Here is a 16,723-nt window from a genome sequence, read left to right on the forward strand (position 1 = left end):
AATTATTAATAACTTTGGATAATTGCTCTTTGGTCAGCTAAGAATAAAGTAGTAATAAGATAATAATACATAAGCATTAGGAAAAGTACTTGTACCAAGGACAGTTAAAACAAGCAAGCAATACTTCATTAGGAAGAAAAAAAAACCTGTGATACCATCTGGTCTAGGACTAGAATTAAGTTTCAAAGAATTAAGAGCTTTAAAAACATAAAATCAATATTGTTTGAGTCAGCAGGGAAGTTGGAATCACAGCTGGGTTTAAAACTGTTGCAAAACAATTTAGAAAAGCTCCTGAGCATTAATAGACTAAAAAGTATTGACCATCATGGTGTAATATAAACGGAATGGCACTATTACTAGTGCTAGTAGCTTTGTTTACAGCCAGGACAGCTTTATCATATCCATGCACTTCAGTCCAAGGACCTGAACATTATTTTGTCGCCTCTGCTCTTTAATTTCCACATATCGAAGACAATTTAAATAGTAAGGCATCATGATTAGTCACAGAAGCTGAAGCTGATATATTTAACTGATAGATCCCTCAGTGAAAATCCAACTACATTTCAATGAGAATTGTAAGCATGGTACTGTAAATTGGAAGACTTTTTGAAAATCAATTAGATCTAGTCTCATCCTTGGTGTAGGAAGTTTTGAAAGCGAAATTGATATGAACAAAGTCTTTAGAAATGGTATAACACATAGATGTATCATTCGTGGTGTGTAAACTGCACCCTTTAAAAGCTGTTGCATCCCCGTTCTGTATGAGTCTGAATTGATCAAGGAACTTGATTAGTAGGCCTGGTTTCAGTGGTTGAATTTCTTCTATGGTTGTGTTGCCCAAAATACTTCCTCCTGTGGGCGAATGTACGGGACAGTTTGTTAGTAGCTGGGTTGGTAAAAGCAATGGTATGGTAGTAAGGATACTAGGAAGCGGGGTTTGAGCTCCCCAGGCACTGCAGCCTTCCGGCCTTCCTTTCAGTGCAATAGACTCAATCCTTCTTCTTAGAAGCATCAGGTCATTGACTGTCGCTTCTACAATTTCATTCCCTAGATTTTTTTTTTTTTTTAATCTCCATTGAGCTGTTGCTTCGCATTCAAAGATGATATGAGTGGCTGTTTCCTCCTCCTCATTACATAATCTGCAAATGGGATAATCGTTGTATGCCCAAGTTGTGTGGGTGTTTTCTCAGATGCCAGTGACCAGTTAGTGGTCCTACAACTTCTCTAAGTTTAGCCCCCTCCAATCGCAGCAGTGATTTTGCCAGTCTTGGTGAGTGTTATTTCATAAGTTTACAGTGTCTAGAATTTAACCACTTCTCATTTTGTTTTGTTTGGATCCATTCTGCGATGGAGGATTTTATATTTGTTTTTGTTATCTCAAGAATAGGTTCAGAGCCTTTGTATGGTCTTGCAGATCCTCCTCTGGCCAGTCTGTCTGCTTTCTCGTTACCCGAAATTCCTCTGTGTCCTGGCACCCAAGATGGTTGTTGTTTCCCCAGGTTTTGGAGATTTTGGATGCATTTGCTGACTCATTTTGATGTGATTTTTTTCCTAATGCTTTAATGGCTGCTTAGCTATTAGATCTCATGAGGATTTTTTTCCCAGTTTAACCTCTTTTAAGATTTTCCAGGGCACAAGCGTTGATGGCATGTATTTATGCTTGAAAGACAGAAGTTCTTCCCTAATGAGTTTGATTGCTCATGTTTTGGGCTTGTACAGAAAATTCCCAGTCTGGTTCTTTCATTTGTTTTGGAGCCATCTGTATACCATATCTGATGATCTCCTGTGTTCTTCCTTTCCTTTATAGTCTGTTGAGGCTTTATAGGATGTAAAGATGTTTCCGGGATCATATAGGATGAACTGTACTATACATTTATGCAGGACCTTGGTCCATGGAGAGGGGTATTAAAACTAAAGCTGGTCAGTATAGTTCTTTTTTCATTTGAACTAGGCTGTTCATGAACTACACATACATACAACTTAGTCTAGCCCTCATACGTCAACACCTAAATTTTTAGAGCAAAGTCACAATTACTTAGATGATATGCTGCAGCAATGGTTGTCCTGTTATATGTGTGTCATGTCATTATACTGTGCTTATCAATTTGATCATTCATCAGATAAATGTAGAGTTATACAGGGTACTGCATCTATATTAAACAACAGAATGTGTGGTTTTCAGCCATTTTTGTTTTTGGATTGCCTGAAATTTTGTATTACTTCTAGCCAAAACATAGGTTATTAATAGTTCAATAAGACAAAAATAACGAATATATTGCTTTTAAAAATTTAAAACAATAATGTTACAATCTAAATTTTGTATAGCGTTTTTAGAGGTTAACCGACCTTTTGACCTCGCCTGGAAACAAGTTTGGATTTTTTGACCCTGGCACTGCAAGTCGAACCCCGTTTCCACGTTAGCCAGGATGCGCTAGAATCGTCAGCAATGATTCACTCGACTTTCTATGACAGACTGTCAGTGATACTGTGATAGCGACAGTCAGAAATATTCTGTCTAAAACGGCCCGGGTGGGGAAAAAAATGGACCCGTGGAAAAAGGAAGATTCGAACAGCCACGCGGATCTACCTGGGGAAAAATTCGAGGACGATTTTGTCGAAAAACTAAATCTCCCGGACTCCGCCGACTACCTCGCAAGGCTAGGTATAATATAAAAAAATATATTTATTAAACATGATTAAAATTCAAACGAAAATAATGACAGAACAAAGAGGGTAAAGGTACTTTTTTGGTCTTGTTCTATTACATAACAGGTTGTTTTTCTGAATCTCGTTAGGTTATAAGGTCAGATTAGATCGTTCTGGTTTAAGGAAGAATATCCAGTTATATATTTATAAATAGGTCAAAAACCTTTTTTTCTAAAGTGTCAATGTTTTTGAACTTTATATTGTTTCTTTAGATTTGACTGAAATCGTGTTGGATTTTAATTTATTACTGTTTTTAGAAAGGAAGCTTGCGTCAGCGAAAAGCAAAGATAAAGGTCTCCTCGAGTCGCTTGAGAAGACGAGACAGGACTGCATCGTGAGGCTCCTCACGGAAGACGTCACTACATCGGAGCCGATTGCCGACGAGGACATCCCGACCAAGTGGCTCAAAAGCTATATCAACCCGCAACAGGCATTAACAGTTGGCGAACTCGTCGAGTTGGTCAAAGCCGACCATTTGGCCCAAGCGTCTGACGAAAGTCAAATTGAACGTAAGCCGGGTTATCTTTATTGACAGAGCTTATCTGGGTTTTATGGCTCGAATTGATATCGGTGTTAATATTTTATCTGTATTATAGAACAAGATGGGCAAGCTTAAAGGGAAAAAAGCGTTATGCGTCGTGACTGGCGGCAGTCAGGGCATCGGTCAATGCATCGCTGTTGAAATGTCGAAACTTTTTTCACCTGGGTCCAAAATTCTCCTCGTAGCAAGGTCGAAAGAAGGCATGGAAAAAACACGTCAGCAGATTTTAACCACAACAGAAGACATGTCTGTCAAGGTGAATTCCTTTATTCCTTAAGGCAGGCCCTAGGCGATCAATTTTATTTCACAGTATTTCTGATCATTTAGGGTTAGCATTGAAGTTTGTTCAATGATTGAATATTATTGTAGGTCTAGGGCCTGCCTGTCATTCAATACAATTTTTATATTCAATTCACTAGTTTCGTGGTCCGCTTAAATAATCAACATCTTACACTTATGTGTGGTGATTAGTGACCATTAATCGATATTTATTTAGAAATCGTGATATGCGGTCTGGTGTGATGTAGGTTTTAGAAAAACATTTTCTTTATCGTGCCAACGTTTCGATCTTTATTGAGATCATCTTCAGAGCCTGGGATTTACAAACATTGTTTACATTTAACAATTACATTTTGGATGTGGAAAAGTGAATTTATACAATGCAAAATATATTTTTTATATATTCAATCAAAGTATTTCTTTCTACTCACTCAAAGTGTTGTCTTCTGTGTAATTGTGCCATTCTTGCGTGTCGTGTCGAGAGTGCCAGTGAGATTTTGTCTCGACACGACATGCAAGAATGGCACAATTACACAGAAGACAAACACTTTGAGTGAGTAGAAATACGTTGATTGAATATATAAAAAATATATTTTGCTTTGTATAAATTCACTTTTCCACATCCAAAATGTAATTGTTATATGTAAACAATGTTTGTAAATCCCAGGCCCTGAAGATGATCTCAATAAAGAGCGAAACGTTGGCATGAAAAAGAAAATGTTTTTCTGAAACCTACATCACACCAGACCACATCTCACGATTTCTAAATAAATAACTTACAATTAATTAAGGTTTTCAATTGAGATAAAAAAAAGTCAATGGCATGAGCAGGATTCGAACCCATGATCTTCGGCTTGATACGCCGGTGCTCTACCACTTGAGCTATTGTGACCTCGATCCACTCGGACACCAACTTCCCATGTCAACCACACCTTTTTGAATTTTCCCTCCTTTTTGCCATTTTTCAAATGTCGTGTAATCTATTTGATTCTTGGCGACAAATGAGAGCTTTAGTGAAGGTATACTTCATTTTAAACTTTAAACTAAAATAAGTTTAAAATGAAGTATACCTTCACTAAAGCTCTTCGAGGCCATTTCATTTGTCGTCGAGAATCCAATCCGATTACACATTTGAAAACTGGCAAAAAGGAGGGAAAATTAAAAAAGTTGTGGTTGAGATGGGAAGTTGGTATCAAGCTGAAGATCATAGGTTCGAATCCCGCTCGTGCCATTGACTTTTTTATCTCAACTGAAAACCTTAACTATTTTTATAATAAAAGTATTTTTTATGTTAGAAACATAAGCTATCTCTTAACTGACTGGCCTGATACATTACCCATTCTATACTTAAAAATAAAAGGTATCTGTTTTAGAATTATCAGTTTGATCTGTGCAAGCCTGAATATGACAAATACAATGAGATGTTTCAAGAGAACAACGGTGATTACGAAGTCGCCATTCTGGTTCACAACGCCGGATCAGAAGGAAATGGCCGTTTTGCCGTAGACATGAACGACTTTGAAGAATGGCAGAAACATATGGCTTTGAACCTTTATTCTGTCACGATGATGACATCGGCGTTTCTGAAAGTCTATACTAACTTGAAGTCTAAGACAATTGTGAATATCACGTCTTTAGCTGCGGTTCAGCCTTTCAAGTCGATGGGTTACTACTGCGTGAATAAAGCTGCGAGGGAGATGTACTTCAGAGTTCTCGCAGAGGAAAACCCCGAGCTTGATATCTTCAGCTATTCTCCAGGTTGGTAGATTTTTGTTGTTTTAACAGGTTGCAATGTGACTTAAATTTTTTATTATATATATACTTTTTTTTTTTTTTTTTTTTTCTCAATAGGCCCAGTCGAGACGGATATGGTTACGAGGTTAGTGGACAAAGTATCGGATCCTGAAGTCAAGAGCATGTTTAAGACAATGAAGGACGAAAGCAAGCTCGTAAAAGCGCAGGATACTGTCAAGAAACTTCTTGACTGCTTGGAAACATCTGAGTATAAGTCAGGTGGAAGAAAAGATTATTTTGATAGATAATTGATGTAACAAAATGTTTAAAAAACTAAAAATGAAAATACCCTTCTTTTTTAAATAAAATATATTATTTTAAAATCAAATAAGTATCTCGTAATGTTTGAAATACCATACTGTGTAATAGACTGATGGGAAAAAACAAATATGTAAAAAAAATTAATAAAACACCAATACTAAAAAGAGTCCATCTTTTTGTTTGTCCTTCTTTATTCCATATTTGGTTTATTTCTATATTTTCTTAGGCCATCTTTTTTAAAAGGCAGGTGACCAAAAATGAGAACTGGATCCTTTCGTACTATTACACAGACCCTAGGCCTACAATAATATTGCACAATACTTTTATTGTGCAATATTATTGAATGACATCTTCATACCAATTTATCGGCCCATAAACGTATAATGTTTTCATGTGAGCAAGACCTAGTGTTGCAAGATGTCAGACCAAGATTTGGCTCCGTCTAAAAAATATTGCGCAATAAGAACCCTACACTGCAGTAAATATGGTACAACAAAAATTAAACTCGCTCAAACTTTTGTTAAATCATTGAGCAAACTTCAAAACTAATCCTAAATTGTCGCAAATATTGTGCAATATAATTGACCATCTGGGGCTCACCTTATATATTTTAATGATGATCATTATTTTGTGTGATGTTTAGTGACCGTTAGTTAACAATTATTGCATCGATCTTCAGAGATCTCCAAATAATGATAGTTATCTTTTAGCAAATTAAACTTCTTTATTCTTTCGTAATTCTATCTTAAAACGATAATCTTCTTTCTCAATTTCTTTACAGTGAAATTTCTGAAAATTAAAAAAAAGTTTATAAAATAAATGTAACAAAAAAAAGGCCATAATGTATATTAAAAAAAAAAAAATTTCGTTTAATTAAAAGAATTATTAAATAATATTACATTATATAATACAGGAAAATTAAAAATGTTGATCGCATTTCGGGCGATCATGTCTGGTTCCTCTCATCACCACGGATCGCTCTATACTTGGACAACTCATTTGGGAAAACGTTATTCAGCTCGACTAACAGGTACGACTTGAAACGCCTGTAAGCGTCGATTTTCCCCTTGACCTGCTCGTTCTTCGTCAGTGCCTTTTCAATGCAGTCTTTCGTGTAGATTTGTGGGTTGCGGCCGTTGTCGATGTAGCTGTCAAGAAGATTAATTAATGTATTGTATTAATTAATAAAAAAATAAAAAACTTACTCAAAGACTTCAAGAGGTACGAGTACATCCTGTACCTGTGACTTAAGTCTATCAACTTCTTGTAATCCATTTACCATTGATTGTCTGAAAAAAAAGGAGAAGTTAATAAAAATAGGAAAAAATTAAATAATTTATTGAAGAAAGCACAGTTTTTAAGGAAAAGAAAAAAGCCTTGACAATCGGTTAAAAACTCCAAGCATACTTCGTATATTTTCTTGTTTTACACAAGTTCCCTGAAATGTGTTAATGTTTCACGATAGTAGGTGTGACGATCTTCATCAATCATAACCGAATGTGTCTTCTAGTAAACTGAATGCTTCCGGACACTCAAGTCTTTTATTCATTTAATATCCTAACATTTTGCTCTATTAATTTACACGACTAACTTAATAACAGTGTGTTCAGTAAGTAAAACATGGTTTGTAAAAAATGGCTTACTGTGTTTTAAGGTTTCAGAAGGAACGTCGAAGCCATCATCAATAATCCCTAGCAATTTGCACCGATCGTGAGACAATTTTTTTACTGACATGGTGAAAAGCCATCAGATGCCTTGTCTTAATCAAAGTCTCACGCTGTTATCCCAAACCTGACTAGATTCATTTAAAATGCCTCCCTGTCTCATAAAGTTTACACAAGGTATAATAAAAGCACCCAACATCATCGGCACCAACAGGCTTTCATTTACCTTATTACACTGAAACACATTGAAGATAAGTAGCGACGAGTGTGTATGTATAAAAGGACATGCTTATTTTTTCAGCCATGTTGACTTCAAAATCATTGTCTGCTGAAGCATACATTACAGAGAGAAAAAGAGTTTTTATGTGCTCCAGTATAAGTTTGAAAGAAAGGTTTAATATGTGAAAATAATTTTATCTCCCTTGACTTCATGTCTCATCCTTTTGTTGATTCCAAATCTGACTTTTGATATAACTGATTATCTTCAGTGTCTCCCTGTCTCATAAAGTTTACAAGAAGCATTGTAAGAACATCCATCATCATCTGCACTGACATTCTTACTCATTACACTGTGAAGCACATAATTAAGTACAACTCAATAAAGAAGAATTACTATGAGTGTGTATGATGTAAAATGTCATGCTTTTGGCAGCATTTTTTTTTTTTTTTTTCATAGGGCGTCAGTGGCCGCATTGGTTTAGGCTTTGACAAGGCATTCATTCCTGTAATGTGAAGGTCATGGGTTCAAATCTAGAGGCCCTGCATTCAAACCCAATGCAGGGCAAACCCAACAAATGGGATTTTTTTTTCAAACCCCACGGGTTTGAAAAAAAATTGCCTCGTTGTTGTAATTCCCCCATAAAAAAAATAAATGAATAACAAAATTCAACCGTGTTGACTTCAAAGTCAAGGAAGACATTTTATTTATTTTGTATATAATTAAAAATTTGAGTGACAGTGGCAGGGCCACTTTAACTACAACCAGGAAGTCTTTAGATTAGGGCGTTCGTTAGTATTAGCCCTTCAATTTTAATAGCCTTATAAGTTCTGAAAATGAAATGGTATTTAAGACGTTGTTTGAATTTTTGAATAAAAATGATCTGAAGGTTTAATCGCCAGATAATTAGTCAATTGATTAATGCAATATCTGTCCAATTATAATTTATTAAAGATTTACATTGTTACTTATGTAGTAGAATTTATATATTTATATTAGTAATTTATTAATTATATATTAACTGATTGATTATTTATTATCGATGTAAATACTGATTTATTTATTGACTAGTTATATAGAAATTTGTTCACTGATACTGATACATTTTATCGATTATTTATAATTATATATTTACCAATTGATTATTTATTACCGATGTAAATATTGTTTTATTTATTTATTTATAGACTATTTATATTGAAAGTTGTTTGCTGATATTGGTACATTTGTATAGATTATTAATAACTATTTATTTATCAGTTGGTTGACTGACAGGTGAGGAACCTGGGTCATTCTGGGGGTGCTGTGTCGGCTATCTCGGGTTGTCTCCGGGGGGTACTCCACATGCAAAGGGCAATTGGTCCCCGGGAAGTGGGGAGGATGTGGACTTTTCCAGGGGCCTCTGTTGCCATGTACGGTTTTTATCCACATCCTCCTAATGCTACCGAAATTAGATGTAAACCTGAATGAGAAGCGGGTGTATGGGGTAGTGCCCTTTGGGGGTGGCCCAGGTCGGTTGGCGTTGTCACCAATTAATTGACATTGACTGGATGTCTGTAGGGCAAAGTCGTAAAAAAAAGTCTTTAGATTGTTTAAATTGTTGTAAATAGTTAAACCCAAGTTTTTGAGAAGTAGGAAACAAACCCACTAATTTAGCCATGAGGATTCACAAAATTTTGAGGGCCCAAGTAAGTTAATAAATAAATAAAAAGATTATGTACATTTACGGACCAGAAATTATAGGAATCGACTCCACATTAGCACTTAATGGACTAACACAAATGTCATAAAAATCACAGCTCAGTCTCGAAGTATGTTCTTTACATGCCGATGCTTCATATATATTATGCAGGGTGGGCGACCAAGACCCGAGGGGTTAAATGCCTGGGTAGACTCGTACCCCATCCCTAAAAGGTCCGGGACTTGGTCGGCTCAAGTAACCTCCATAAACCTCTTGGACTTGTTCACAAACCCCAAGATTTTGGACCATTTAATCTCTGGGAGTGATTTGGTGATGTCCTCTCCTTCAAAAGTCTCGAATCTAGACCTAGCTACCTATTGCACTCTGCGAGGTAGTGCCGTGCTGTTTCTTCTTTTATTTCACAAAAACGGCAAATGGGGTCTGGTAGAATACCCATTTCTAAGCGGTGTTTTCGAAGTTGGCAATCACCCGTCAGAATACCTGTCAGCCTCCTAATTCCCTTCCTTGAGATAGAGAATAGCCATTTTGATTCTATTGGTTTGATTTTAACAAACTCCTTTGATTACCTGTGTCCGGGGGACAGATTCCATTCCCTTAGGAATTGTTGCAAACCCCAGTTTTTGATACTCTCTTTCGCTGTGCTCATAGAGTAAGGTAATACCAGTTGTGGCCCGCAAAACCCTTCTTTGGCCAGGCTATCCGCCTTTTCATTGCCACAGTGTCCTTTATGTGCTGGTATCCAAATAAAGGTTACCCTATTCTCTATTGATAAGATCTACAGTTTCGTCCACCAGTCTAAATGTTGACAAATCTTTTTGTAATGATCTAAGACTGGCCTGACTGTCGGAAAAAATTCTAATATCTTTTCCCTTGATTTTATTTTCCATAAGTGTTCTACAACACACATTGATGGCCCAGATTTCTGCCTGAAAAACGGAGGTGTTATTGCCAAGAGGAGACACTGATACCTAATTTAGGTATATGGATCCAGCACCGCTTCCTTTACCTTTGATAAGTGAACCATCTGTATAGCAGTCTATGTTACAATGGTTGTATTCACAAGGAGTAACTACCTGAAAGTGCTTTTTCCCCAAGGGGGTTTTAACCTTTTTATCGCTAACGCTTAACAGTTGGCCGTTAACCTTACTCAATTTTGATTTTCAAGTGACCGATGTTATTACCCTTATGGTTCCAGCTGCCGCCGATGCTTCATGCTTTCACCGGCTTCAATTTCTCTGCATAGGGCATTCCTGCTTGCAGCATATATACAGAAGAAGCGTAGTGTTCTTGACTTCATGGTCTTTATTTTGCTCAACTCGTGGAGGCGCTCAATCCTGGTTCATCTTGGGCGGGGTGACAAACGTCAAAAACGTATTTTGCATCATTTGTAACATGTTGAGGTTTTTCCGGGAAGTGATGCTCCAAGCAGGGCATACTTACAGAAGGGCTTAACAATGCTGCTATAGAGCTTTTTGTTAAAAGCACTCGTCATCCTCCGTGATAGCAGAGGAAACAGCAGCCTGATAGCAGTTTCTCCCCTGACTATTCTCTCTGCCGCATAACTGGTGAATGTCAGGCTGCTATCCATTGTTAAGCCCAGACATTTTACATAGCCTGACCAGGCTTTTTCTTGTTGCAGGTCTTCTTTCGGTGAAGAAGATGGCTTCTGTTTTGAACAATTGTCAAGGAAAACTTAAGCATACATTTTACAGGGGAAAATGTTTATTTGTCCCCAGCACAGGTTTTTAATTCACAACTGATGATGTTGGGAAAAAGCCAAATCTCTACGATAACGACGTTGAATTTAATTGTATACTTACATTTTCTGGTTCAGTACGTTCTGCCCCTGGGGTTGAAAGTCGCTCACAATTATTTTGATCTGCCTCACGTTCTCTATGAACATTTCCAGCTGGGTTTCCAGGTTTTCCAGTGAGCTGGTCATTTTCTCCAGATTGACGAAAGGAGAACGAAACAACAAAATACAGAAAAACTAAGTGAAAGTTTAAAACTGAACCTAGTGTCTAGTGACCAGTTGTGATAACCTCAGGACTGCGAAATTGCGACTGTAGCTACCTAGGTGGAGCTGCCGAGCTAAACATTCCTCATTAAATTTAACCAAATTGAATTTAACACCAATTAGAACTATTATTAACAATAAAAAAATATTGTAATAAAATATAATCTAGTTTAATGTATGGGAATAGTACTTAAAAGTACCCAAAATAAAAATAAAAAATCTGGATAATCAAATTTCGACTACTGCAGTAGTGTACTCTATTTTGATCAGCAAGCTACTGATAAACTTCAGCTGTATAACAGCAATGATAAAACTTGAACATTGTTTTATTTTTGTTTACAGCATTATATAAATAAAAATATACTTCCTAGAAAAAAAAATTGTGTCATGATCGTGCTGTCCTAAATATAGAATTAAAAGGAAATCAGCTGGATAGTTCAGCTAAAAAAAAAAAATCAGTAACTTTTTAATTTTGAATCTTGTGGATATGACATTGTAAAATATGTCTATACCCGGTCACGTCCTCATCGGTGAGTAATTGACATTAGATATAATGATTTATTTGATTTTTGTGTTATTTTTAAGGAGGGGGCAGTGGGTTTATCGGTTCAGCACTGCGCCATGTACTCAAGAGCAAAGGCTACGATATCACCGTTATTTCCAGAATGCCCGGACCAAGAAGGGTGACATGGGTAAGTGTTTAATTTAAAAGCATTCGTCCATGTTTGACCATTTAAAACTTTTCAGTTTGATATTTGTAATTCTGGGCTTCCTTCCGGTGTGACCGTAGTTGTGAACCTCGCCGGGCAGAACGTCCTCGACCCGACTCAGCGTTGGACCCCGGGGTATTGTAAGACGGTATTAACAGTATTTTGTTCGTATGTAATGTGATGTTACTTCAGGTTCAAACAGAATGTTTGGAACAGTCGTATCAATACAAACTTAACATTGGCGCAAGCTATAAACAAGGCTGAAGTCAAGCCGAAAGTTTTTGCCAAGATTTCTGGTGTAGGTAAGTACACGTATCTAAGTAGTTTATAAATGAAAACAGACAAATTTTTCCTCTAAGGGATTTACAAGCCTGATCAGGAGTTGATTTATGATGAAACTTCGTCGGTAGGCCCTAGTTTTGACTTTTTAAGCAAGCTCGCCGTCGAGTGGGAAAAAGCTGGTGAATTATCACCCGATTTGGGTGTGCGAAGTGTCACAATACGCTCAGGTAGTTTCACTGTTGTTTTTGCAATTAAGAAATTTTAGTTTTTTTTTTGTTTTTTTAGGCGTTGTCCTAGGGAGGCATGGTGGCATGATAAAGCAGCTTCTCCTACCTTTTTTCTTCTGCCTGGGTGGTCCAATCGGATCTGGCAAACAGCCAATGCCTTGGATTCACATAAAAGATCTTTGTAACATGTTCGTTTTTGCCATTGAGAACGATGAAGTTAGCGGTGTACTCAACGGCGTAGCACCTCAGGTACTTTAACCACCCTTTGACCTTGTAAAAGTATAATTATTCAGAAATCGTGAGATGCGGTCTGGTGTGATGTAGTTTTCAGAAAAACATTTTCTTTATCGTGCTAACGTTTTGACCTTTATTGAGATCATCTTCAGTGCTCAAAGTGTTTGTCTTCTGTGTAATTATGCCATTCTTGCGTGTCGTGTTGAGAGTGCCTGTTCGCCAGTAGCCAAATTCAAAATGACGCCGATGAACACCGCCGGAGAGAGGAGTTGAAGTTAATAACAAGATTGTTTCAGCACCAACGGGAATGGAGGATTCCCGATTGAATAAGGGATGTTAGTTTAGGAATGGTTAGATGAAGGAATAAATAATGAACGAAGGGAGTAATTGACTCACTGTTTAATGAAATTTCCATGGCTTACAAGATGGCCGATGATGTGTTGGAGATGTGAAGGCGATGACGGTCTAAAGGCGATGAAGACCGGAACGCGGTGAATGTCTCCTGAATGCGATATCGTGCGTTGTTCAGCGGTGATTATGCCGGTATACCGACCTGGTTCCTGCAGCGTCGTTGATGATGATGATGATGGATGATGCAATCCAGTGGCGATGAAAATGAGACGAGGCAGTCCAGTGAGATGATGGAGTCTTCGGGGGATAATGAAAGGATGATTAATTCGCAGGATTATAATGATGATAGATGCAAGAAGATGATATATTAAGGGAACATGGCGATGATAGGTTTGTAGACCATGCGGTCGTGAGATGGGACGCACGCAGAGGTGAAGATCGTATGGATTCGCTTGGCGAGGAAAACTTTAAGAAGCGGCGATCTTACACGGAGGTGAATTACTTTGACGCAAAATTTTAGGAAGATTGGGCGATAGAAGGTGTGCTCGCTCTGAGAGCTGGCGGAGAAGAGAGCCCGAGAGGGCTGGAAGGGATGGATTTTTGAGGGAAAAGGAGGGAAGTGTATTACGATTGGTGGATTTCCAGAAGATAAAGGTTGTAGATAGAGGGGTACAAAGTCGCAAATCTTCCATTCCCGTTGGTGCCAAAACAATCTTCTTATTAACTTCAACTCCTCTCTCCGGCGGTGTTCGTCGGCGCCATTTTGAATTTGGCTACTGGCGAACAGGCACTCTCAACATGACACGCAAGAATGGCACAATTACACAGCCCTGAAGATGATCTCAATAAAGGTCGAAACATTGGCACGATAAAGAAAATGTTTTTCTGAAACCTACATCACACCAGACCGCATCTCACGATTTCTGAATAATTATCAATTAACAGTCATTAATCACCACACACTTGTAAATTTTTTTTTTTCTTGATTACCCTAGGTTGTAACGAACGAGGATTTCACGCATGCCATGTCGAAAGCGTTGCAAAGACCAGCGGTCTTCCGCGTGCCCGAGGCCGTCCTGAATTTCCTGTTCAGTGCTGAAAGGGCCAAGATCATGACAAGCGGTCAAAAGGTCAGCCCAAAGAGAGTGCAGAAGTTTGGCTTCACTTATGAATACCCTAACATCAACGACGCCGTCCAATCTGTCACACGATTGCTGCATAATAAAAAAGAACCTTTTTAATATTAAAAAAAACTCAATGTAAATACCATGTATATTAGCTATTAATTGTACTATAAACAAAGTATTTATTGAAGTGTAGTTCATTCTAATTGTATAGTGATGTTATAATTGTAGAAAACTGATTTTATTGTTATAATAACTTAATAAAAACTAAATAAAAACTTTAGATTTTACAAGAATAGGCTTGAAACCCTCGGCACTCATCACTGTAAGATAAAGGTCCAGGTTTGAATGCAGTACAACCCAACATTAAAATAGGATTTTTTTTCACCATTCTAACCAATCAGCTAACACAGTCCCTGAGAATAAATGTACTTTTTTTTTAAATTATATATTTACATCTAGACAAGATTTCTAAATCAAATTTTTTTTAATGAGCCAAAGTGTTATATATTTAAAAATAATAATAATTGGGACATTTTTTGAACTTAATGGAGTTTTGGCTGACGGGGCTTAGAGGTTGGTATGGGCGGCGGTGTGGCAGGACGGGAAGCGGTCTGCTGCGGTGTGGCAGGGCGGGAAGCGGCCTGGCGCGATGATTCTTCAACCTGCTTGATGAGCGCTTTCGTCCGGACGAGGAGGTCTGTCCTCCTGCGCACCGTTTCCTCGTGGTGCTCGACTATCTCCTGCAGCGCACTTTTGAGCGCTTGCACCAGGTCTTTTTTCTTCGCGGTGTCTGCAAGCCATTGTGCCTTTCCTTGTCCCTGGCTCGCCCGACGGCACACTGTCCACGACATCCTATGCATCCCAACTTGATCAATTTAAATTTTAACTTGTACACCTATTGTTTCATTGGTCACATGTTTTATACTTTTTTTTATTTAATCTATTTGTTTTCATTTGTTAAATACTGTGATATGTATGTTGTAAAATTTAAAGCCATCGAAAAATTCCATGAATCAATAAAATAAAATACCTTGGTGTTCTGCTAGAAACTTAATTTTACAGCGCATATTTAGCAAATTGATAAGTAAAGCTAAACTAGCAATCAAAACTCTCTTTCCCCTTTTCAATAAGGAATCAAAATTAAGTGTAAATAATAATCTACCTCTACAAAACATAGTCAGACCAATGCTTCTCTTTGCATACTTTAAAAAGGTACAGAGTAATCAAAATAAATTTGTGTCTTCACGATACACAAAACTTTTTGACCTCTACATGACAATAAAATAATCCAAAGGATGTGTAAACTGGAAACTCAGAAGTATGAAACACCTAATTAAAACTGTTAATATCTCCATAACATTTTTCACAACGTCCTCATTCTAGCAATTAACAATCAAATGTACATATATAAGTAATTTATGTATATATTTATTGTGTGCAATAGATACAAATTCTATATTCAATACCAAATTTATTTATTTAGTGTATAATATATTAGATTGAGAAATAATTCAGAGCTTTGTGGTTTTTTGCACAATGATTTTTCCCACAAACTACAATTAATTTTCGATTTTTGGGGTTTTTTGCGTTTTTCTTGGGGAAAAAAAACGTGTGCTACGAGCCTTTTACATTGATAAAGACAATAATTTTTTTTTTTTNTTTTACATCGAAAAAGACAATAAAAAAATTTTCGATTTTGTTGGGGTTTTCTGTTTTTCTTGAAAAAACGTAAAAAACGTGTCCTACGAGCCTTTTATATTGAGAAAGACAATACAAAGAATATGTGCCGATATCTGTATGATTACTTCCCGCATAGTCGGCACGTTTCTGTTTCTGCTTAGCCCATCTTAATTACCATCTGAAGAAGTCGGGCAAAGCAGATATATTATATATAATATATATGTATTAACGAGAAAGAAGACAAATTATCTGGACAAATCTGTCCTAAATAGAAACCACCCTATAATTAACTTGTAACTATTAATTATTAGAGAAAATTAAATTTTCCCTAATAATTACAAATGAACAAATTGGGTGAAACTATTCAATATTGACGTTTAAAAATCATAATAATTTATGTCGTTAAGTATTACTTATTTGATTTGTTTTAAAGGAAATCAAATCAGACTATTTTTGGTTTGTTCTGATTTTCAAGTTCTCCTGTGGCATTTATTCAACAAATTAACATCAGATTGTTCCAATTTTTAATTAGAATTACACGATGTTTATTTAGTCCTGTAACATTTTCCGATTTTTTATCGACTCCGACTTTTCTTCCTGGGACTTATTTTATGCTTAACGGTACGTTGTTGACGTTTTTGCCTGTATCAAAGTCCATGGGGATTAAATATTATCTACAGGAGTGAAAGGTGAGAATTAAAACTTACACAGGCTTTCACTACCTGAGCCAGGTTTGGAAAAAATAAAGATTAACTTTATCTAAGGCCTAAATGAGAATTTTATTTTCAACATAAAAACAACCCTAAAAAGAAAAATCCTATTGATTCAACTTTTTCTAGGTTTATCTCTTACACAGTTATCTATGGCCTAAATGAGAAATTTATTTTCAACATAAAAAAAACCCTAAATGTAAAAATCCTATTGATTTAGC

At 36.7% G+C, this 16,723-nt stretch overlaps 4 protein-coding genes across 7 annotated transcripts; 3 read left to right on the plus strand and 1 right to left on the minus strand.

The window, feature by feature from the left end:
- Positions 1-2,389: 2,389 nt before the first annotated feature.
- On the plus strand, positions 2,390-5,695 carry LOC106663160 (sepiapterin reductase). 3 transcript variants are annotated; one of them, XM_014387774.2, is made up of 5 exons: positions 2,390-2,662; positions 2,964-3,215; positions 3,303-3,503; positions 4,900-5,284; positions 5,378-5,695. In XM_014387774.2, exons 3-5 carry the CDS (start codon positions 3,309-3,311, stop codon positions 5,566-5,568), a joined length of 771 nt encoding a protein of 256 aa, XP_014243260.1. In that variant the 5' UTR covers positions 2,390-2,662; positions 2,964-3,215; positions 3,303-3,308; the 3' UTR covers positions 5,569-5,695. The 3 variants fall into 3 exon arrangements, with proteins under 3 accessions (XP_014243260.1, XP_014243261.1, XP_014243262.1); XM_014387775.2 differs by lacking the exon at positions 2,390-2,662 and adding an exon at positions 2,755-2,860; XM_014387776.2 differs by lacking the exon at positions 2,390-2,662 and adding an exon at positions 2,784-2,803.
- Positions 2,542-3,238, plus strand: LOC106662943. Its single transcript, XM_014387398.1, has 2 exons — positions 2,542-2,662; positions 2,964-3,238. Exons 1-2 carry the CDS (start codon positions 2,542-2,544, stop codon positions 3,236-3,238), a joined length of 396 nt encoding a protein of 131 aa, XP_014242884.1.
- Positions 5,696-6,181: 486 nt separating the features above from the next.
- On the minus strand, positions 6,182-11,255 carry LOC106663161 (mediator of RNA polymerase II transcription subunit 10). 2 transcript variants are annotated; one of them, XM_024225742.1, is made up of 4 exons: positions 10,985-11,255; positions 6,787-6,870; positions 6,481-6,729; positions 6,182-6,370 (listed from the first exon to the last, which is right to left on the minus strand). In XM_024225742.1, the coding sequence occupies exons 1-3, from the start codon at positions 11,104-11,106 to the stop codon at positions 6,528-6,530; spliced, it is 408 nt and encodes a 135-aa protein (XP_024081510.1). In that variant the 5' UTR covers positions 11,107-11,255; the 3' UTR covers positions 6,182-6,370; positions 6,481-6,527. The 2 variants fall into 2 exon arrangements, with proteins under 2 accessions (XP_024081510.1, XP_014243263.1); XM_014387777.2 differs by lacking the exon at positions 6,182-6,370 and having other exon boundaries at positions 6,442-6,729.
- Positions 11,256-11,558: 303 nt separating this feature from the next.
- On the plus strand, positions 11,559-14,299 carry LOC106663159 (epimerase family protein SDR39U1-like). Its single transcript, XM_014387773.2, has 7 exons — positions 11,559-11,711; positions 11,767-11,873; positions 11,929-12,026; positions 12,084-12,193; positions 12,251-12,400; positions 12,459-12,649; positions 13,981-14,299. Exons 1-7 carry the CDS (start codon positions 11,684-11,686, stop codon positions 14,224-14,226), a joined length of 930 nt encoding a protein of 309 aa, XP_014243259.1. The 5' UTR covers positions 11,559-11,683; the 3' UTR covers positions 14,227-14,299.
- The last annotated feature ends 2,424 nt before the right edge of the window (positions 14,300-16,723 follow it).

This window comes from Cimex lectularius, unplaced genomic scaffold (genome assembly GCF_000648675.2).
Source record: "Cimex lectularius strain Harlan isolate CLEC.00 unplaced genomic scaffold, Clec_2.1 scaffold131, whole genome shotgun sequence".
Taxonomy (NCBI): Eukaryota; Metazoa; Arthropoda; class Insecta; order Hemiptera; family Cimicidae; genus Cimex; species Cimex lectularius.

Bases quoted from the DNA above. Each gene is read 5' to 3' on its own strand.
- LOC106662943 (XM_014387398.1), top strand. From the start codon at position 2,542: ATGGACCCGTGGAAAAAGGAAGATTCGAACAGCCACGCGGATCTACCT. The intron at 2,663-2,963 runs GTATAATATAAA...TACTGTTTTTAG, and splicing joins CGACTACCTCGCAAGGCTAG to AAAGGAAGCTTGCGTCAGCG.
- LOC106663160 (XM_014387774.2), top strand. From the start codon at position 3,309: ATGGGCAAGCTTAAAGGGAAAAAAGCGTTATGCGTCGTGACTGGCGGC. The intron at 3,504-4,899 runs GTGAATTCCTTT...TATCTGTTTTAG, and splicing joins CAGAAGACATGTCTGTCAAG to AATTATCAGTTTGATCTGTG. The intron at 5,285-5,377 runs GTTGGTAGATTT...TTTTCTCAATAG, and splicing joins TATCTTCAGCTATTCTCCAG to GCCCAGTCGAGACGGATATG.
- LOC106663161 (XM_024225742.1), bottom strand. From the start codon at position 11,106: ATGACCAGCTCACTGGAAAACCTGGAAACCCAGCTGGAAATGTTCATA. The intron at 6,871-10,984 runs GTAAGTATACAA...CTTTTTTTTCAG, and splicing joins AACGTACTGAACCAGAAAAT to ACAATCAATGGTAAATGGAT. The intron at 6,730-6,786 runs GTAAGTTTTTTA...TCTTCTTGACAG, and splicing joins GTACCTCTTGAAGTCTTTGA to CTACATCGACAACGGCCGCA.
- LOC106663159 (XM_014387773.2), top strand. From the start codon at position 11,684: ATGTCTATACCCGGTCACGTCCTCATCG. The intron at 11,874-11,928 runs GTAAGTGTTTAA...AAAACTTTTCAG, and splicing joins GACCAAGAAGGGTGACATGG to TTTGATATTTGTAATTCTGG. The intron at 12,401-12,458 runs GTAGTTTCACTG...TTGTTTTTTTAG, and splicing joins AAGTGTCACAATACGCTCAG to GCGTTGTCCTAGGGAGGCAT.